Source organism: Mirounga angustirostris, unplaced genomic scaffold (assembly GCF_029215605.1).
Source record: "Mirounga angustirostris isolate CCGP_5_RB_7025 unplaced genomic scaffold, mMirAng1.0.hap1 SCAF_2, whole genome shotgun sequence".
NCBI classification, from domain to species: Eukaryota; Metazoa; Chordata; class Mammalia; order Carnivora; family Phocidae; genus Mirounga; species Mirounga angustirostris.
Window position 1 is genome coordinate 98,394,356 of NW_026991710.1, and position 19,256 is coordinate 98,413,611.

General features: G+C 34.5%; 1 protein-coding gene across 1 annotated transcript in view; it reads left to right on the forward strand.

Annotated features, from left to right (window-relative positions):
• Nucleotides 1–19,203, forward strand: part of MYOZ2 (myozenin 2) — a 39,201-nt gene extending 19,998 nt beyond the window's left edge. The window contains exons 4-6 of the mRNA XM_045880521.3: nt 3,420–3,549; nt 8,768–8,951; nt 18,774–19,203. Coding sequence (XP_045736477.1) covers nt 3,420–3,549; nt 8,768–8,951; nt 18,774–19,008 — 549 coding nt within the window. The 3' untranslated portion in view covers nt 19,009–19,203. The remainder of the gene's footprint in view (nt 1–3,419; nt 3,550–8,767; nt 8,952–18,773) is intronic.
• The last annotated feature ends 53 nt before the right edge of the window (nt 19,204–19,256 follow it).

Consider the following 19,256-nt stretch of genomic DNA (forward strand, 5'->3'; position numbering starts at 1 on the left):
CAGATCTATTTCCACTCATTTATTTATACTTTTGGCAAATATTTATTGAATGCCTACTGTGTTCTAGATACGATGCTGGGAGCTCAAAGATAAATAAATATAGCTTTTGTGTAGTGAAGTGGAAACAAAATAACATTGAAAGAAAACAACTATTACTTATAGTCTACTTCTTGAATCATCTTTATATGATTTATATCACATTTTCCTAATTTATTGACTACATTTTCTGAAATGAACTTTTATTGCTTCCCTCAAGCTATATTGTCAAAATAATTATTTAACTCTATATACATGTCTTATTTTATTATAATGTTTAGGACATCATTAGATGAAACTATAAACCAACTCCCTGGTAATTTAATGCCATTTGTCCAAATATTAAGCATCATTCTAAAAATTAAAAAATTAAGGGCAGTTTTGGTCTTATTCCACTGCTGAGAAACTGGCAAATTCAAGCCGCACAAACCTTATGACATAAATAATAACAGGAAATGTACTTTCTTAACAAGAAATGAAGATACACAGCTTGCTACACAAGCCAATTTTGAAGCCCTGGTTCATGAATTGACCAAATTCTTTTTTTTAATCTTTTTTTTTTTTTTTTTTAAGTAGGCTCCATGCCCAGTGTGGAGCTTAATGCAGGGCTTGACTCATGATCCTGAGAGCAAAACCTGGGCTGAGATCAAGAGTTGGACACTTAACTGACTGAGCCACACAGGTGTCCCTAACTGATGAAATTCTTACACTAATAGGCAAAAAATGAAATGGATGAAGAAAATGAGCATAAGGAAAAATAAAATAAAAGAATGATTCATGATAATTAAAATTATCTTCTATAAATCACTATAAAATGATATTAAGGAAAATAATCCACATTTTATAGTAAAGACTACATATGTATTTAGTAACTATGGACTTTTTGAAATCCTTTGAAATCTTAAATAATAGTGGGGAAAAGGGAAGTATACTATAAAAAGTAATGCAGAAATAAGACTAAACTAAATATACTGAGATTCTCAAAATATATTTATTTTGTGCCAAAAATAACTTCTATGTTTTTGGCACAAATTATAGTACAGGTTTTTAAACAAATCCTTTTATTTCTATTGATATTTCAACAGAAATCATACAATAGACATTATCCACGTGTTTATAACTTCTATGTTTATAACCTATAAGATGCTGCTTTAGTTTTATTTTGTTTAGGGTCAACTTAACTGAAATAAAAAGAAACACATTTTCATTTATCTTTTCAAGGGAATCACATATGGTGGAACTCTGTAATTTAAGGCTTATGTCACAACTAAAGTAAGTTGCTACCCAACTATTATTAGGCTTTGTTTGTACACTTAACAGTGACAATAGAGATACTGGGTGTCTCCTGATAATTAGTGACTAGCTAGAAACAGTTGATTGTCCTGTTCACGAATCCCCAGGAAAAAGTCTCCAAAGAAAGTCAGTATTACAATTCTTAAATTACCGTAGATAGAATGATTTGTAAGTTTAGGTGAAATGCATTTCATGGACACATTTCAGGAACTCAGAAAAAGAATTCTAAATGCATGATATTCCTATATTTATCTCAACTGGCTTTTTATTTATAATTAATGTTTTAAGAGGTGGTGTAGGTTCAGAGTGAGAAAAGATATTAATCTAGTCAAAGAAGTCTAATACTTAAGATAATAGTTATATTCCAAACGCTAAATACTAATGTTTCTGAGTACAGCATTACACCAGTCTTTAGAAATTGTTCCTTATTGCCTATGGAATAAAATGTAAACTCTTCTGCCCAGTAAACAAACCGTGCGCTCACCTAACAAACATTACCTCTCATGCCTTTTTGCACCTTTCCACAAGCCAGCTCACCATTGCTAACATGTGTCCTATTCATTTCCACAGCAGCTTTACCCATGGTGCTGCAGAGAATAAAGTGAATTTTGTAAAAAACACCTGGAGAGTGGCTGTGGGTGGGTAGAGCCTGAAAATGAGGATAAACTTTATTTAAATATTAAATGCAAAATTATTTTTCACCATATCCTTGTATAAATAAATGCAGAAGTGAAAAAGCATCTAAAAATATTTTCTGCTTATGTCACACAGAGAAAAGTCAAAATTGGTTTTTATTTGCTGTGCTCTTCACTAAATTTTTCTTTTTAAAGTTAAAAAAGGTTGACTTTATGTACTTCTTAGATAGATTGGTTTCTTTCTAAAACACACATATTTTGGGGCGCCTGGGTGGCTCAGTCGGTTAAGCATCTGCCTTCAGCTCAGGTCATGATCCCAGGGTCCAGGGATTGAGCCCCACATTAGGCTCCCTGCTCAGTGGGGAGTCTGCTTCTCCCTCTCCCTCTGCCTGCCACTTCCCCTGCTTGTGCTCTCTCTCTCTCTTTCTCTGTGTCAAATAAATAAATAAAATCTTTAAAAAAATAAAACACACATATTTCTCAGATATAATTAAAACAATTCTTTATTATAGAGATAAGGCCTAGCCATGCTTCTAGGACATCACCTATTAGAATGTCTTTTTTCTCTGTTAAAATGCAAATTTTTAAAAGTGCCATATTAATGTCATAGAATAAATCTTAAATTATAATAGTAAAACAAATTCACCTAAAACTTAAAAGACAAACATCTCTTTTAAGCATTTTATTTCCTAGAAATCCCAAATTCTTCCTTTTACAAATCTATGCAGCTTCAAATATTAATATTTTTTAATATACGGCTGGTATTCAAATTTCAGATTAAATTTTAAAACAAGACAAATTAAAGAATATAATAAATATAAATATTATAAACAAAAACAGTAATGTAACAATGACTAAGCCAAATGTTTGGCCAGTATGCTCTATAATATTAGATTAGTAAAGACTTAAAAATTAAATAGATTCACCTTTATAGGGACTTTGTGAATAGTACATTAAGTAATTGATACAAAGCCCTAGACACTGCCTGGCACATAGTAAGGTTCAATTAATTATTAACTGGAGTGTTATCATAAAACATATCTTAGGTTAATATCAGTAAAAGTTCTCATTCAATAGCTGAACCAATTACATATAAATTATTGAGGCCATGGGGCGCCTGGGTGGCTCAGTTGGTTAAGCGACTGCCTTCGGCTCAGGTCATGATCCTGGAGTCCCTGGATCGAGTCCCGCATCGGGCTCCCTGCTCGGCAGGGAGCCTGCTTCTCCCTCTGACCCTCCCCCCTCTCATGTGCTCTCTGTCTCTCTCATTCTCTCTGTCTCAAATAAATAAATAAAATCTTTTAAAAAAAAAAATTATTGAGGCCACAAGAAACAAGGAAGTGGCACTGTACTTAAATTTTAAATATACAAATGGAGTTTTGCACATATGGTATCTCCATTAGTGTGTCTAGAATTTTTGAGTTTTCAGCAGAATTTACTTTTGATCACATACAGCATAACATTGCCATGCAGAATGGGAAACTGGATGGAAGCAACTTGGAAGGTGGCTCACAGCAAGCCCCATTTACCCCTCCCAACACTCCGGATCCACGAAGTCCCCCAAATCCAGAAAACATTGCACCAGGTAACTATTCCCTTAGAAACAAGAAATAAACAATAAGTAAAATAAGTAGGATGAAACTGCTGTGCCCTTAAATATATGACTCAGGTCATTTGGATGCTTTAGTAAATGGTATCTAAATGACATGGCTTTACTCATTATATATCTATTTTGTGGTTAAGTTCAAGATAAATATAAAGATTCAGATCTAAGGAGTCAGGTAAAACATTTACTACGTTCTTTCAGATGGTTCATTGTATTTGTTGGCAATCATCTGTTATATTAAAAATTGAGTCACTTGTAATTACATTGAAATTCTGTTTGTATAGGACTACAATTTATGAAGTGCTATGATACATCTTGTCTTCTTTAATTTCAAAATAACTCTGATACATTTATTATAATCCTCATTTTACAAATTAAGAAACTGAGGTCATAAATGGCTATAAATTCGTATTGATTGATCAAGAATTCAATCCAGATACCAAATTTACAGATGCCTCATGAAAGTGACCTTGTGGAGATTACTATCATTATTCTCTGCTTCCTTAAAGGACTTTAAATGCAATTCTTCAAGATCACATATTTGTTTATTATCTTAAAAGAGAAACAGCAGATCCTTATCTAGTCAGTATATGTTATTCATAAATATTGTTAGATTTTGAAATATTAAATCTGTCACAAGAATTATCTATTTAGACAATACCTTTTCAAAATAACTGACAGCAAGTGTCTTCAAGTATTTCCTCTAGAGTAATGTACAAAGTAGATTTTTTAAAGGTCCAAATACTTTTATCTTGAAATTAGCAATATCTATGTCATATTTTTGCAAAATAAAAAGTAAATTTAGCAAAAGCAATTCTAGAATTCTTCTCAAACAGCAACAGTTTTTGAAAATATGTAAATAAAGCAACTGTATCATATTAAATCTTACTTAAAAATAAATAAACTGTCAGTCATTGAGGGGCTTAGATTTATTAGGACATTCTTATTGAAAATAGTGAAAAAAAGTATTGATAGACATAATAAAATAGCGCTGAAGGAGACCAAGTACACACTTAGAATGCATAGAACTCTGAAGTGAAGCATCATAATAAAGTTCTCAAATAGCTTTCAAGTAGCCTTTTTTTGTGGGGGAAAAGCAGAAAAGCAGGTAATCAGACCAACCTGGGTTCACCCTTCTGGCTCCTTCCATCCCTGCCCATTTTACTACTTTGTTGGGAAAGAAGGTAACTCTCTTTGAGTCTCAGTTCCTTTCATCAGTAAAATAAGGAAAACAAATCTCACTGCCTAGGGTTGTGAGAATTAAGTGTGATAGGTATAATCCCAAACATATAATAAAGTACAGTAGTCCTCCTTATCCACAGAGGATACACCCAAGACCCCAGTGGCTTCCTGAAACTGCAGGTAGTATCGAATCCTATATATACAACACTTTTTCCCATACATACATACTTACGATAAAGTTGAATTTATAAACTAGGAACAGTAAGAGATTAACAACAATAATAAAATAGAACAATTATAACAATATTCTGTAATAAAACTTATGTGAATGTGGTCTCTCTCTCTTTCTTTCAAAATATCCTATTGTATGGTACTTACCTTCCTTCTTGTGATGATGCAAGATGTTGAAATGCCGGCGTGGTGAGATGAAACGAGGCGAGTGATGTAGGCACTGTGACGTAGCATTAGGCTACTATTGACTCTGACTATGTGTCAGAAGGAGGAGCATCTCCTTCGGGACAGGCTCAGACTAGGATAACTGCCTTTAACTGAAACCACAGAAAGCAAAACCAAGGATAAAGGGGATACTACTGTACTTAGCTAAAGTTAATTCTTCCCTTATCAATTTTATATCCAAAACAGAATAGAATACATACATATTCTTTTAGCTCCAACCACTATTTGGCAACTTCTTACTTTCTAATGTTTGGAGTGTTTTTTCTTTGTTTTTTTAAATAGTGAAGAGACATATGGAAAAGTTTATGTTGGTCAGTCTGGTACTCTCAACACTATGTTAGAACTTTTATTATATGGTCAGCATTGTAAACTATGTCATTGCAAAAGGAATAAAAAAAATTCATCTCTACCCTCAAGGAATTCATCCATAAGGAGACAGTACAAAAGTTCATGTTACATTTGTTGTCTCACTTTCTCTCTGCGTACATAATTTAATATCATATATTTTATTTACTGTCATAAATATATATATACACATATGCATAAATATTTATATATATAAAGAGAATGTTTAAAAGTATAAACTCATACAGTTCTTTAAATCTAAATATCCAATTATTAAATATTAGGAAATGTCTATATAATATAGACTAAGAAAAGGGGGAGCTTGGAGGTTATCAGGTAGTTTGTCCTGAAATAAGACTAATGGATCCTTCCTTCTTGGTTGATAAGTTGAAAAGTATAGCAAATTGAGGAAGCAAACTTCAGCTTATCCTAATTTAGCAAAAATTTTTATTGGTTAACATGCTATGTATCCAAAAGCTAACTTTTTTCAAAATGGATCAATAAGAGTATTATGATGCCATAATATTGCAGGATTTAAGTTCCTTTGAATTAAAATCAGTTATGTTAAGGACGGTATTTTGAAATCAAATAAATGTTATCGTGTAGCATTGTCGAAATGTATTATATCTGAGAGCTTAAACATATGCACATTCTTTCCTGTACATAGTTCAGCATATCAGAAAAGTTATTAATTATATCTATAAAAAGAAATTGGAAAACCAGGAATATTAAAAAAATGTGAAAAGATTAGGCCCTTTATCATATTTTAATGTAGTAGGTTATTATGAAACTCTTATTAAAGTGATCATAAACATGACGTAGAAACATTGAAAAGTATTCCAAGAGAAGTTGGTTAGGAATAAAATATACTAGAATGTATACTAGAATTACAGTTATGTGATCATTATGTTTATGGGTGAAAAAAAAACTGAGAAAAAATACACCAAGGTAAAATAATTGTATTAGGGTAGTGGGATTTCAAGGAATTTTTAAAAATATAAAATTCTAAAATTTCCAGTTTCTAGATGGCTGACATCTGATCACTTTTAGGAAAGGAATGGGAAATAAAATGTGCTAGTTATGATAATGGAGTTATGTATACTATACAAATGGAAAGAGCAAGAAAAGTAACTCTGCTTTCCTGGGGGAGACAGGAAAGCCTAAATAGAAGAGGTAACCTCAATCTAAGGCTTAAAATAAGAATTTCCAGGTAACAGGAATTAGAAAGAGCATTCCAGGCACAGGGAACTAATGGAACAAGTAGAGAAGCATAAGGGGACACAACAAGTGTCAAGTAGCTCCAAGTTCTGAGGCATAAAAATGTGAGAGGAGAATGGTAGGAAATGAGGCTGGATGAGGGTAGGGCCATATGTGCTGTGCCGAGTAATCTAGGTTTTTGTCATGGGGAGCCATTATAGCAACCTAGGAAAGGGAGGTCAATGACATGATCCAGTTTAGAAAGGTCACTCAGGCAGCAGTGTGGAGGGTCCAGGGGAGAGACTGGGGAATAAAGGATGAGTATGAAGGCTATTGTGAAAGTCCAGGCAAGAGGTGGTCAAGGCCTGAAACAAGGCAGTAGTAAAGGAAATGATGAAGAAAGAGGGAATTTTCCAGAGCAAGTTTTCCCAATCTTCTGTTAGCAAATCCCTTGCCTAAGATTTGCAAGCCGTCCTTGAGACTTGCTGAAGCCAAACCTCTGGAGGGAAGAACACATTTGGCCCAAAGTGACTCAGAAACAAAGTTTGAGAGCCACTATTTTAGCAATCCTTAAGAAGTACAGCTGGTAATACTTAGTGATTTGCTGTGGGAAGGAGAGGAAGTTTAGGATAATGCTTCTGTCTTGGGCATCTGAGAGTAGTGTTGGCATTCACTAAGATAACCAACATGAAAGAAGAAGCAAGTAAAGAATGGCTACATATAGGTCTAGACAGATTATTAAGGGTGCCAGGGGATATTCATTTGGACAAATATAATGGATGGTGGAACAGAAGGGCCTGGAGATTAAAAAAGAGAGACAAAATCATCAATATTTAGGTCACAATTAAAACCATGAATACAAATGGAACTTTTTAGGTAGAATGTATAGTATAAGAAAAGAGCTTTGAGTAACTAAGTGGCAAGCAGAAAAAAGAAGTCTATCAGAAGAGACTACCATGAGATACTGGAGGCAATCAAAAGAAAATTAAATTACTGCAAACAAGTAACTGCCTAGAGGGAGCATTATCAGCAAGATATTTTGGAGGAAATAAACTCTTTAGTGTAAAGAAAGGATAGGCATGATTGGACAGGAGAAAATAGAAAACATTTTAGAGAAGAGAAAGAGCATCAGAAAAACCTAAAAGTAAGAGTGATCAAATGGTAAAGGGTTTTGACATCGTGGAAAAGAGAATTATGCAAAAGACACAATGAGGTAGTACAATGGTGTAGATGGAGAGTACACAGCTGCTTTTGAATACTTGAAGAATGTCACTTGATGCATGTGAAAACAGTTTAAAGTTGATGTCAGAAATTTGTGTGATTTTTAAATGGCACTTACAAAAAATGTCCAGTTCCCAGAAGAAGTTGAGGAGGTGAGACTAGAAGCAGAAAAGTTAGGTAAGAAATCTTTAGGAACAAAGTAAACATGGGATGGGCACATCAGGGAATAAGACTGGGGCCTGATTAAGGCAATGGAAACAAGTTACTTCACCATTTTGAAGTTTTAATGGTTTGCAGATCACTCAGCAATTTAAGATAGACAAGACCTAAATATTACCTCTACCGAATCAGCCCCCAGAAGAGGGAGATTTTGTCTTCACTGCTCCTTCCCCAGCACCTAGACCACAGTAGACACTCAATATATATTTTTAACTTAATTCATTCACTATGGTATCTAAAGCCTACTATAAATTAACATAAGGGAAACAATTTTTCGAAATTAAATGAATAGTTTCACTGAACAAACACGTACTAAGATAATCAAGGAAGAAATAACTGTATGATTTGGTATAACTAAACACTGAGAAAAGTGGTTTCTTTTGGAAAATTCTGTAAGTGTAAAGGGGTTAAAAATGTCTTACAGTTTCAGACTACTCTTTTCTGAGAGATCATAGAAAGGATGCATTCTTCATAAATTCACCCCCACTTGGAAGATTAAACATGGTAAAATGTTAGGTGGAGTTCAGTAACTCCTAGGCACTCTGTATTTATTTATTCTTGCTATATTTTTCCAAAGGATATTCTGGACCACTTAAGGAAATTCCTCCTGAAAAGTTCAACACCACGGCTGTCCCTAAGTACTATCAGTCGCCCTGGGAACAGGCCATTAGTGATGATCCGGAGCTTTTAGAGGCTTTATACCCTAAATTTTTCAAGCCTGAAGGAAAGGTAGAACTGCCTGATTACAGGAGCTTTAACAGGTAATCCAATTATCCTGGGTGACACTGTTGGCATGTAATACCGAGGATTTTATATTGTGGTATGGAGAACTGAATTCTCTGGCAGAAAAAGACATTTTCTTTTAAGAATAGACTCAAAATAGCCATATAGGATAAATCCTAAGCCTAGGCAAGGGCTGATTTTTGCAATATTACTAATATGGCAAGTCTTGTTTTTTTTAGTACAAAAATGAAGGAAATGATTCAGGAACTATCACAACATCAAGATTATCTGCCACATTATTAAATGTTTTTAAAAACATTTTGATTAAAAAATTTTATTAAAAAGTTTTTTTTAATTAGTAATGATTTCTCATTCAAAATTTGATATTAGTTTTTATGTGTTGATTCAAATTGACAGCACTATTCAAGAATTTCAGAAATAATTTACATATATGACTATGAGAATTACTGTGTAACTCCAGGCTCCAGTTTACATTTTTTAAACCAGATTAAAGGTAATTTAAGGATTTGTGGCCCAAGACTCCAACATATGTATAAACCAAAACGTATGCTACTAAAAATATTGCCAAATAATATCTGCATGATAATACTCACAATAGATATCTATTTCTCCCTGTTACCCAATTTTAATAAATTCCATGGATATTTTAGATATATTTTTAATGGTCTCATAATCCATTCTTTGATCATTTAATTTTCATTTTAGAGTAAAGTATTTTTAGCATGGGGTGCCTGGGTGACTGAGGCAGTTGAATGTCCAACTCTTGAATTCGGCTCAGGTCATGATCTCAGGATAATGAGATCCAGCCCCATGTCAGGCTTGTGCTGAGCATGGAGCCTGCTTAAGATTCTCTCTCTCTCTCCCTCTGCCCTCCCCCCCCATCCCCCCCCCCCGCTCACACACACATTCTCTCTCTTAAATAAATAAATAAATAAATAAATAAATAATCTCCAGTATGCTGTTTGGCACCACAGAAAAGTATTCCTAATTTATAGGCTGCTTAATGACTATTCATTTGAAAATTAATAAATTAAGGAGTAAGTCTTTGATTTACAAAAGAATACCACAAAGCCTGGATTTAAATAGTGATCTTCTTTAATACTTTTAAAATTATTATACTATTGGAATGTTAGTTTTCACACACTACTGTAGTGGGAATATTAATGTCTATTATTAGTAATAGATCTACTAGGATTTCACCTAATACTATTACTAATTAGTAATGCTAATAGTATTAGTATTACATCTATTGAATAAATGAGGTATACCATAGAATTTAAGGAGAGATTGAGGAATGTCTGGGAAAGGGGATTGGAGGGCCATTCTAATAACTTTTTTCCAAAACAACCACGTAGAAAATTATAAAAAGTTAAACACTAAGGGAAAATGGAAAATAATGGAATCCTTGACGCTTGTTTTTGAGATTAGTGCTTTAGAGATGCTATGTGACTTCTTGTGTATCTTGTGGCTTTCCTACCCCATGCCTGCTGAGCGGCTTGCTTCCAGTTTTACAATACACTCCTATATTTGGGTTGGCTATCAAAGATGCCTATTGTTTGAATAAATACCAAGTCAGTGCTATTTCAGTGAGAGAGAGAAAAAGAGAAGTTAACCTGTTAATACTTCTCCTTTACTTGAGAAAATTTTATTTCTTTTTATATACACATCGATATATAAATAAAAACTTCAGAGCTTAATGTTAATCAATATTACAGATTCTTAGATTCTTTTTTATGAACATAGTTTGGTATAAGTCAATGTACATTTCATTATTATTTCACTGGGTACAAATGTCATTTCATACAGATATGCCAATATTTTAGTCATTGCACTGATTTTATGAGACAGTAAATAAGCACTGATCAATTTTTAAAGAAAATTTGAGTATGGTTGACACAAGATGTTACATGAGTTCCGGGTGTACAACATAGTGCTTCAGCCTCTCTGTACATTATGCTGTGCTCACAAGTGTAGCTACCATCTGTCACCATACAGTGCTATTATAATACTATTGACTATATTCCTATGCTGTACTTTTATTCACATGACATTCATTCTATAACTAGAAACCTGTATCTCCTGCTCTCCTTCACCCATTTTGCCCATGCTCCCAATTCCCCTCCCCACTGGCAACCATCAGTTTTTTTCTGTATTTGTAAGTTTGATTCTGCTTTTTGTTTATTTGTTCATTCATTTGTTTTGTTTTTTTAGATTCCACATATAAGCGAAATCATATGGTATTTTTCTCTGACTGATTTCACTTAGCATAAGTGAAATTCACTTTAGGTCCACCCATGTTGTCAAAAGATCTCATCCTTTTTTTATGGCTGAGTAGTAGTATATTGTGTATATTCCAGTGGAATATATACCACATCTTCTTTATCCATTCACCTACTGAGGGACACTTGGGCTGCTTCCATATCTTGGCTATTGTAAATAATGCTGCAATATTCTTAGATTCTTTATCATTGTTAAATAACAGATGAAACAAAATATAATGATATGTAGGCAATCCCAAACAGGGAGCTCTAAGAGTCTTTTTGCCCTTAAAGTATATGTACTTGGCTACACAAAATTTGAGGCCTTGTCTCTTGCATACAATGCTCTAAAAGCTTACTTAAACAATTAAACAGTGTAACCATATCTTTGTCTTGAATGCTTGCTAAATAAAGGAGTCTATAAAAAGTTACATAGGTAGGAAATGGAAATCCATTTCCAGCTACTAGTTTATATTAGAATAATTTCACAAAAATAACTAGAAAAGCTAATTATTATAAAGTGTTTGAAAAGCTATCAAGGAAATAAGGACTTAAGGGCCAAGCTAGACATGAGGTAACTTTAGAGATGTAAACACAACATTTGGTACCACTTTTCCCTGTTAAGGCATTTTGCTGATTTATTGGCAACAACTAATAAGCAGAGAAAGTGAGTGAACTTTTCAACAATCTTGAATCTGGGAAGGACAAAAATAGGAACATAGGGTCTGCTAGGAGGAGAGGCCCAAATATTCTAAGTTTTTAGTTGGGATTCTTATAGGCTATACCACTGGAATAAAGGTGAACAAGTAATAGACCAGCTTTCATGAAAGTAAATACTGGTCCTAATCAATGATTTCCTAGGTTGGATAAAAATCACCTCTTTTATGTCAAACTGCCTGCCATGGCCAAAAGTAAATCATCTCTGAAAGAAAGAGAACACCATTCAGAGACTCAAATTATTTCTACAATTTTGCTCATCAGTCAATTAAAAATTATGAAGCATACTATGAGACAAGACCAAATGACTAAAAGTAAAGAGAAAAATAAACAAAAGAAACAGACACACAAAAGATCAAATTATTGGAATGTTGGCTACTCTAAAATAATTGTGAGAAATATGTTCAGGAAAATAGATAACAAGATGAAGAATTTCAGCAGATTGGAAATATTTTTAAAGAAATCAAATGGAGGGGCACCTGGGTGGCTCAGTTAAGTGTCTGCCTTCAGCACAGGTCATCATCTCAGGGTCCTGGGATCAAGCCCCATGTCAGGCTCCCTGCTCAGTGGGGAGTCTGCTTCTCCCTCTCCCTCTGCCCCTTCCCCCTGCTCATGCTCTCTCTCTTTCTCTCAAATAAATAAATAAAATCTTTTTTTTTAAAAAAGAATCAAATGGAAATTGTACAAAAATGAAAAATATACAGATATAACTTGGAGATATCATAACTTCAGTTCTAGACCACCACAATAAAGTGAGTCAAATGAAGTTTTTGGTTTCCCAATGCATATAAAAGTTATATTTACACTATACTGTAGAATATTACGCATGCAATAGCGTTACGCCTAAAACAACGTGTACTATCTTAATTAAAATATACTTTATTGATAAAAAAATGCTAACCATCATCCGAGCTTTCAGAAAGTCATAATCACTGGTCATAGATAACAAGTTTAATAATTATGAAAAGTTTGTAATATTGTGAGAATTACGAAAACGTGATAGAGAAACATGAAATGAACAAATGCTGTTGGAAAAATGGGGCCAATATACTTTCTCAACACAGGGTTGCCACAAACCTTCAATTTATAAAAAATGTAACATCTGCAAAGCTCAGTAAAATGAAGCACAATAAAATGAGGTACGCATGTAATAACGAAATTAAGAAGTCAAAAGATTAAGTGGTTGGATCCATATAAAATTTATAGAAAATACAAAGAACAGAGGAACATGTTAAAAATACCAAGGGAATGTAATCAGTAAAATTCAGTCTGTGGGAAACTCTATAGGACAAATGATCCAGTATTTTCAATAAATAAATGCAAGGAAGAGATTAAAGGAAAACTCCATAATGTAAAAACGTTTTAAAAGATATTTTAAAAAGACAGGCAAAACTAAACCATAGTATTTGGAGATACAGAATTGGGTTATTAACATATAATGAAAGGTTTTTTTATATTTTATAAATTGGTATTACCTTAAAAGTCAAAATATTGACTACAGCTAGGGTCAGGAGATAGCTGGGATTGAGCAGGGACATATTTAGGACTTCTGGAGGAACTTTTTTTTTTTTTTAAAGATCTTATTTATTTATTTTACAGAGAAAGAGACAGCTAGAGAAGGAACACAAGCAGGGGGAGTGTGAGAGGGAGAAGGAGGCTTCCCGCTGAGCAGGGAGCCCGATGGGGGGCTCGATCAGGGCTCAATCCCAGGACCCTGGGATCATGACCTGAGCTGAAGGCAGATGCTTAACGACTGAGCCACTCAGGCACCCTTTCTGGAGGAACTCTTAACATGTGTAGTATACAAGGTTGTTCACTTTATAATAAGCTATTGTCCATTTTTATCAGGTTTTCTGTACTTCTGTTATATTTAATGATAAAAATGTTTTTAAAAATTAAATAAATAGATTTCATGGCAGATTAAACACAGCTGAAGAGAGGATTCATAAACTGATATGGAAAATGATCAAACTGAAGCAGAAAAAAGGATTCAAAATGCAGTAAAATGGCAAAAGATGCACCTGGGACAGTAATAAAAAATGCCAATATACATGTGTGATTAGAGTCTCATTAGGGAATAAGAGAGAAAATTAGCCAGAAGCAATATTTGAGGAGTTAACAGCTAAGAATTTCTCAAAACTGACAAAAGATATCAAGAAGTCCTACACAGCCCAGGAAGGGTAATGTAAAGTAGACCATGCAAAGGCACATGACTGGAAATCTGCTGAAAACCAAAGACAATAAGAAAATCTTAAAATGGGGCACCTGGGTGGCTCAGTTGGTTAAGCGACTGCCTTCAGCTCAGGTCATGATCCTGGAGTCCCCGCATCGAGTCCCGTATCGGGCTCCCTGCTCGGCGGGGAGTCTGCTTCTACCTCTGACCCTCGCCCTTCTCATGTTCTCTCTCTCATTCTCTCTCTCTCAAATAAATAAATAAAATCTTAAAAAAAAAAAAAAAGAAAATCTTAAAACCAGGGGAAAAAAGATAACTATCTTAAAAGGGTAAAAATAAGACAACTGGAATTTATAGAAGACAATGGAATAACACCTTTAAAAATGAAATAAATAACTGCCAGCCTTTAATTCTATATCCAGTGAAAATATTCTTTAAAGGTAAAAGTTAAAATGAAAACATACTTACACATTTTCAGACAAAGAAGTTGTTTTTTGACCCCTGCTAGACAATGAAACAATAATAAACAGAAGGAGAAGGAAAGGAAAAATAAAATTATCCTTATTCACAAATGGCAGGATTATGTCCACATGAAATTCAAAAGCAGGTTAGTAATTAGAATTAGTAAATAAATTTAGTGCAATCACAGAGTACAAGGTCAACATAAAAATTAATGACATTTTATTGTCTTGGACATCTTGGACATCCAAGATAAGTTTTACTTATGAACTGAATCAACTTTGAGTCATAAAGACTCTTCAATTCACTAAGTCAAACGACAAAATGTGGGACATTGAATCAGCTCTTTGCATCATGAATGGGACAGCAACCTGGTTTGACATCCCTTAGACACACACAGCCCAAGTAGGCTGACATTCCTAAACACACTGCTCTACTTAGAAAGTGATCTTGTAAGGCCCCATATTCCCCAAGAATTATCTCGTGGGGGTGTGGCACAGAGTAGTGACTAGAAAAACAGGCCTCCCATGAGTCAGGCCGACTGGGTTTAAATCCTGGTTCTTCTACGACTTAATAGCTGGGTGACTTGGGGCAAGTCATTCAACTTAGCTCTGTCCCTATTTCATCTATTAAAAAGGGATATAAGTACAGCCAGTTTATAAGGTTGTGAGGATTTAATGAAAAAAATCATATAAAGCCTTTGTATACAGAGTATGATCCACAGACCAGTAGTACTGGCATTCCTGGGAACTGGTTAGAAATGTGGAATCTCAGGACACACACTAGACTGACTGAATTAGTGTTTGCTCTTTAACAAGACTCCAGGGTGACTCCTCTACCAATAGAGTTTGAGAAGCATGTAAAAAAGGGGTCTGTTATATTAGTACCTAGTCAATAAACAATAGCTTTAATCATTACTATGCCTTCTGAAGTTTAATAATCATAAAGGACCTGAAATGAGAATCTAAGTTCTTCAATTTCTTTTCTAAACTGATCTCTTTAACCTCCAAAGTAATGGTTTTAGGCCCTGGATGTGAAAGTCTTTACTGATACGATTGCTAAGTACTACCTTGGACTGAGGTTACTGCACCAATCAGTGACTTGTTATTATCCATATCTTCCACAGCAATTTGGGGGAAATATCATCAGGTCAGTTATCCTGAAAACAGATGCAATAGAAAATAAAACATACTGCTCTTCAGAGAGGAGCAAATTAGAAGAAGACAAGAAAATTATGGGAAACAAGACAGAGATTCTATACCATGTGACACCATGTACCATCTGTTCAGCCATTGTTGAGATCTTCCATCTACTCTGTGGATGTTCCCTTCACTGAGGATTTTAGTGTCTGGCTCTCTGTCTTCCTCCTCAGGACTATTCCTGTCATACTTCTTGGTAGCTTCACTATCCACATATGATTTAATGAACTCTCCACCCTTTCAAGTCTTTGACTGTCTCATTTTAAGGACTGCTTTCTCAATCCCACCTCAGCCACTCTTGGCTTTTTTTTTTTTGTTATGTTAGTCACCATACAGTACATCATTAGTTTTTGATGTAGTGTTCCACGATTCATTGTTTGCATATAACACCCAGTACTCCATGCAATACATGCACTCTTGGCTTTTCTTAAAGTTTGTCATTACCAATACCTGTGTTGCCTTCAAAAATCTCAATTTCACCCCCCCATCACATTGTATCTTTACCTTTCAACTTTTATTCAATAATACTTTAGCTCCACATGTCAAAGCCATCCCATATTTCAGAGTCCATCAATCACTGTCTCCTTACTTAATCAGACTCCATGGTCTCTCGCTATTGTCACACAAAAATTAACATATTCATGAAAGATCACAGAATGACTGAGCTACAAAGAAAATCAGATCTCTTCCTGGCTTTAAAATAATCTCCACTATATTGGACAGTCCCTATAGTCTTCCCAGTTCCATTGTCCAAATGTGTATGAGGATCTTCTAGGTACAATGCATTATACAAGTATATTGTGATGAGTTACAAAGATATGTCAGAGCGAATTCCAGTCCTCTTGGAGTACAGTTTGGCAAAAAATAAATTAATTAATTAAAAATAAGGCAGATATATCAATGGATGTAATGGAAGATAGGAAATGGGGTTACAGGCGAGGTAAAAATAGAGTCCATGGAAACTTAGACGAGAAAGATTTACTTCTGGCTGTGGGAGATTAGGGAAATCTTCAAGAAGAAAGCTACATATGTTACTTAAATAACATACTTAGAACTTAAAGAACTTAAAGGTGATTTGGAAGTGCAAATTAGAACTTAAAGTTATAACGTAAAGGAGACTTAGAAATGTAGTACTAAGTGTCAGAGTACTCCAACAGAGAAAAAAAAGAGTATGACTAAAGGTAGGAGAGCATAAAGGAGAAGAGTAAGCCGTGCATTCAGTTTGGCTGGAATGAAGGAGGCATAAAAAAAGAACAGGGCAAACAAATGATTGACCTGTCTACTGGGATGTCAAAATTGTTTTCCACCCACACACCAAACCTGTTCCTCTCTGTCTTCCACCAGCCAGTTGCTAAAACTCTAAATGTACAACTATTCCTTGATTTCTATTTCTTTGACAATTTTTATCCATTTTACCAGAAAATCCTGTTGACTCCACTCCCAAAACCCATCCTGAAACCACCTACTACTTTCCATCTTCATGGAAAACACCTGAAATCCAAGCCACCATCATTTCTCACTTGAATTGCCACAATATCTTCTCTCCTTCCACTCTTGTCCTCTTATAATCTATTCCCAGAGTAACAGCAGCCAGAGTAACCTTTCCAAAAATTTAATCAGATTACATTACTCCCCTGCTGAACATTTTACAGTGTTCCCTTCACCTAGAATGAAATTCATATTCCTTACTTGGACAAAGTCCCATATAATCCACCTCTCCGTCCTCTCTTCTATCAACCTTTACCTACATGTCTACCAACATAAGCCTTCTTTCTTTTCCTGAACATATCGACAATATCTCTGCCTTAGATTCTTTGCATTACCTACTCTCTGTGCCTGAAATGCTGATGTGTTTCAGCTGTACTGCCCATGGCTAACTTCTTACCATCAGATGATTGTTTAAATGTCACCTCTTCAGAGAAGTCTTCCCCAACTAGCTAGTCATTCATTTATGCCCTAGTGGATTATACTATTTTAATTTTCTGCATAGTTCTCATTACTATTGGATGTTTTGTCTATATGTTTATTTTTTTTATTGTCTGTCTTCATTGGAGTATAAGAGCGTGGGGCGCCTGGGTGGCTCAGTTGGCTAGGCATCTGACTGTTGATTTCAGCTCATGTCATGATCTGAGGGTTGTGAGATCCAGCCCCACATCAGTGTAGAGTCTGCTTATTCTCTCCCTCTCCTTCTGCCCTTCCCCCCACCCCATGCATGCATGCTTTATCACTCTTAAAAAAAAAAGAATATAAGAGCTCAAACTTTGACTCCATTGTTGCCTGTTCCATCCCTAACAGAAATGTCTGGTGCTGAATGAATAAATAAATTAATGGCTAAATCAAAGAAAGCTGGAATGTTATGTGGGGACTTGAATGACAAGATAAGAAGTTGGACTTTATTCAAAAGAAAAATAGAATTTTGAGGTCTTTGAAGTGGAGATAGAAAGATGCAAAAGACACACTTCTTGCCTTCAAAGACTTTATGATTCACAAATTATACCAAACCATATTACAAAAAAACAAACTCAGACCAAATCATATTATGAAAAAAAAGCCAAGTGTCATATCATAAGCACCAAGTGACTGACATAAAACAGTGCATGCTATAGGAATTTGGCTAAACTACAGCATGCAAGCTGGGATAATTGAGAGGAAGTTGGAACTTAAAGGCCACAAGACATACACAGGTGGAAGGAAGGAAGGGAGGAAATATCTAAGCAGGGGAAACATGTTAGCAAAGACACAAAGGCAAGAAATGTTTTCAATGAGCTCAGGGTATAGAATAGATTAGTTTAGTCCCAAACTAAGAGTACATACAAAGGGACTTCATACCAATGTATTAACAAATATCTGTTTTATCATAAAAGCATGGTCCTTAAATAAAAATGCTTGCCTCAAAGATCAAAAACAGAAAATTGTACTAAGAATATAATATAACAACATGCCCATAGAATCACGAATTAAATTGTTTTCTATTTTCTGGCAAGTAAATTTGAAAATTAATTAACATATTCTTTTTCTTTTCACTTCCCACAGAGTTGCCACCCCATTTGGAGGTTTTGAAAAAGCATCAAAAATGGTTAAATTCAAAGTTCCAGATTTTGAGCTACTACTTCTAACAGATCCCAGGTTTATGGTTTTTGCCAATCCTCTTTCTGGCAGACGGTCCTTTAATAGGACTCCAAAGGGATGGATATCTGAGAATATTCCTATAGTGATAACAACTGAGCCTACAGAGGATACCACTGTACCAGAAACAGAAGACCTATGAAAAGAAAGTTTTATTTGCCACAAAACCCTCTAAACATAAATGTTGCTGTTTTATTATTCTACTTACTGGCAAAGCCACTTACACTTTTCATTAGCAGCAATAATTTAATAGCAATTTAGCAATTTTCCTTTTATCACATTTAAATTCAATCTCAGATCAAACACTAATAAACAATTCGAAATCTTGCTTTAAAAACTTTCAACTCACTTGTCTTTATTCATAATTTTGTTTTCACCTGATCTAAACAA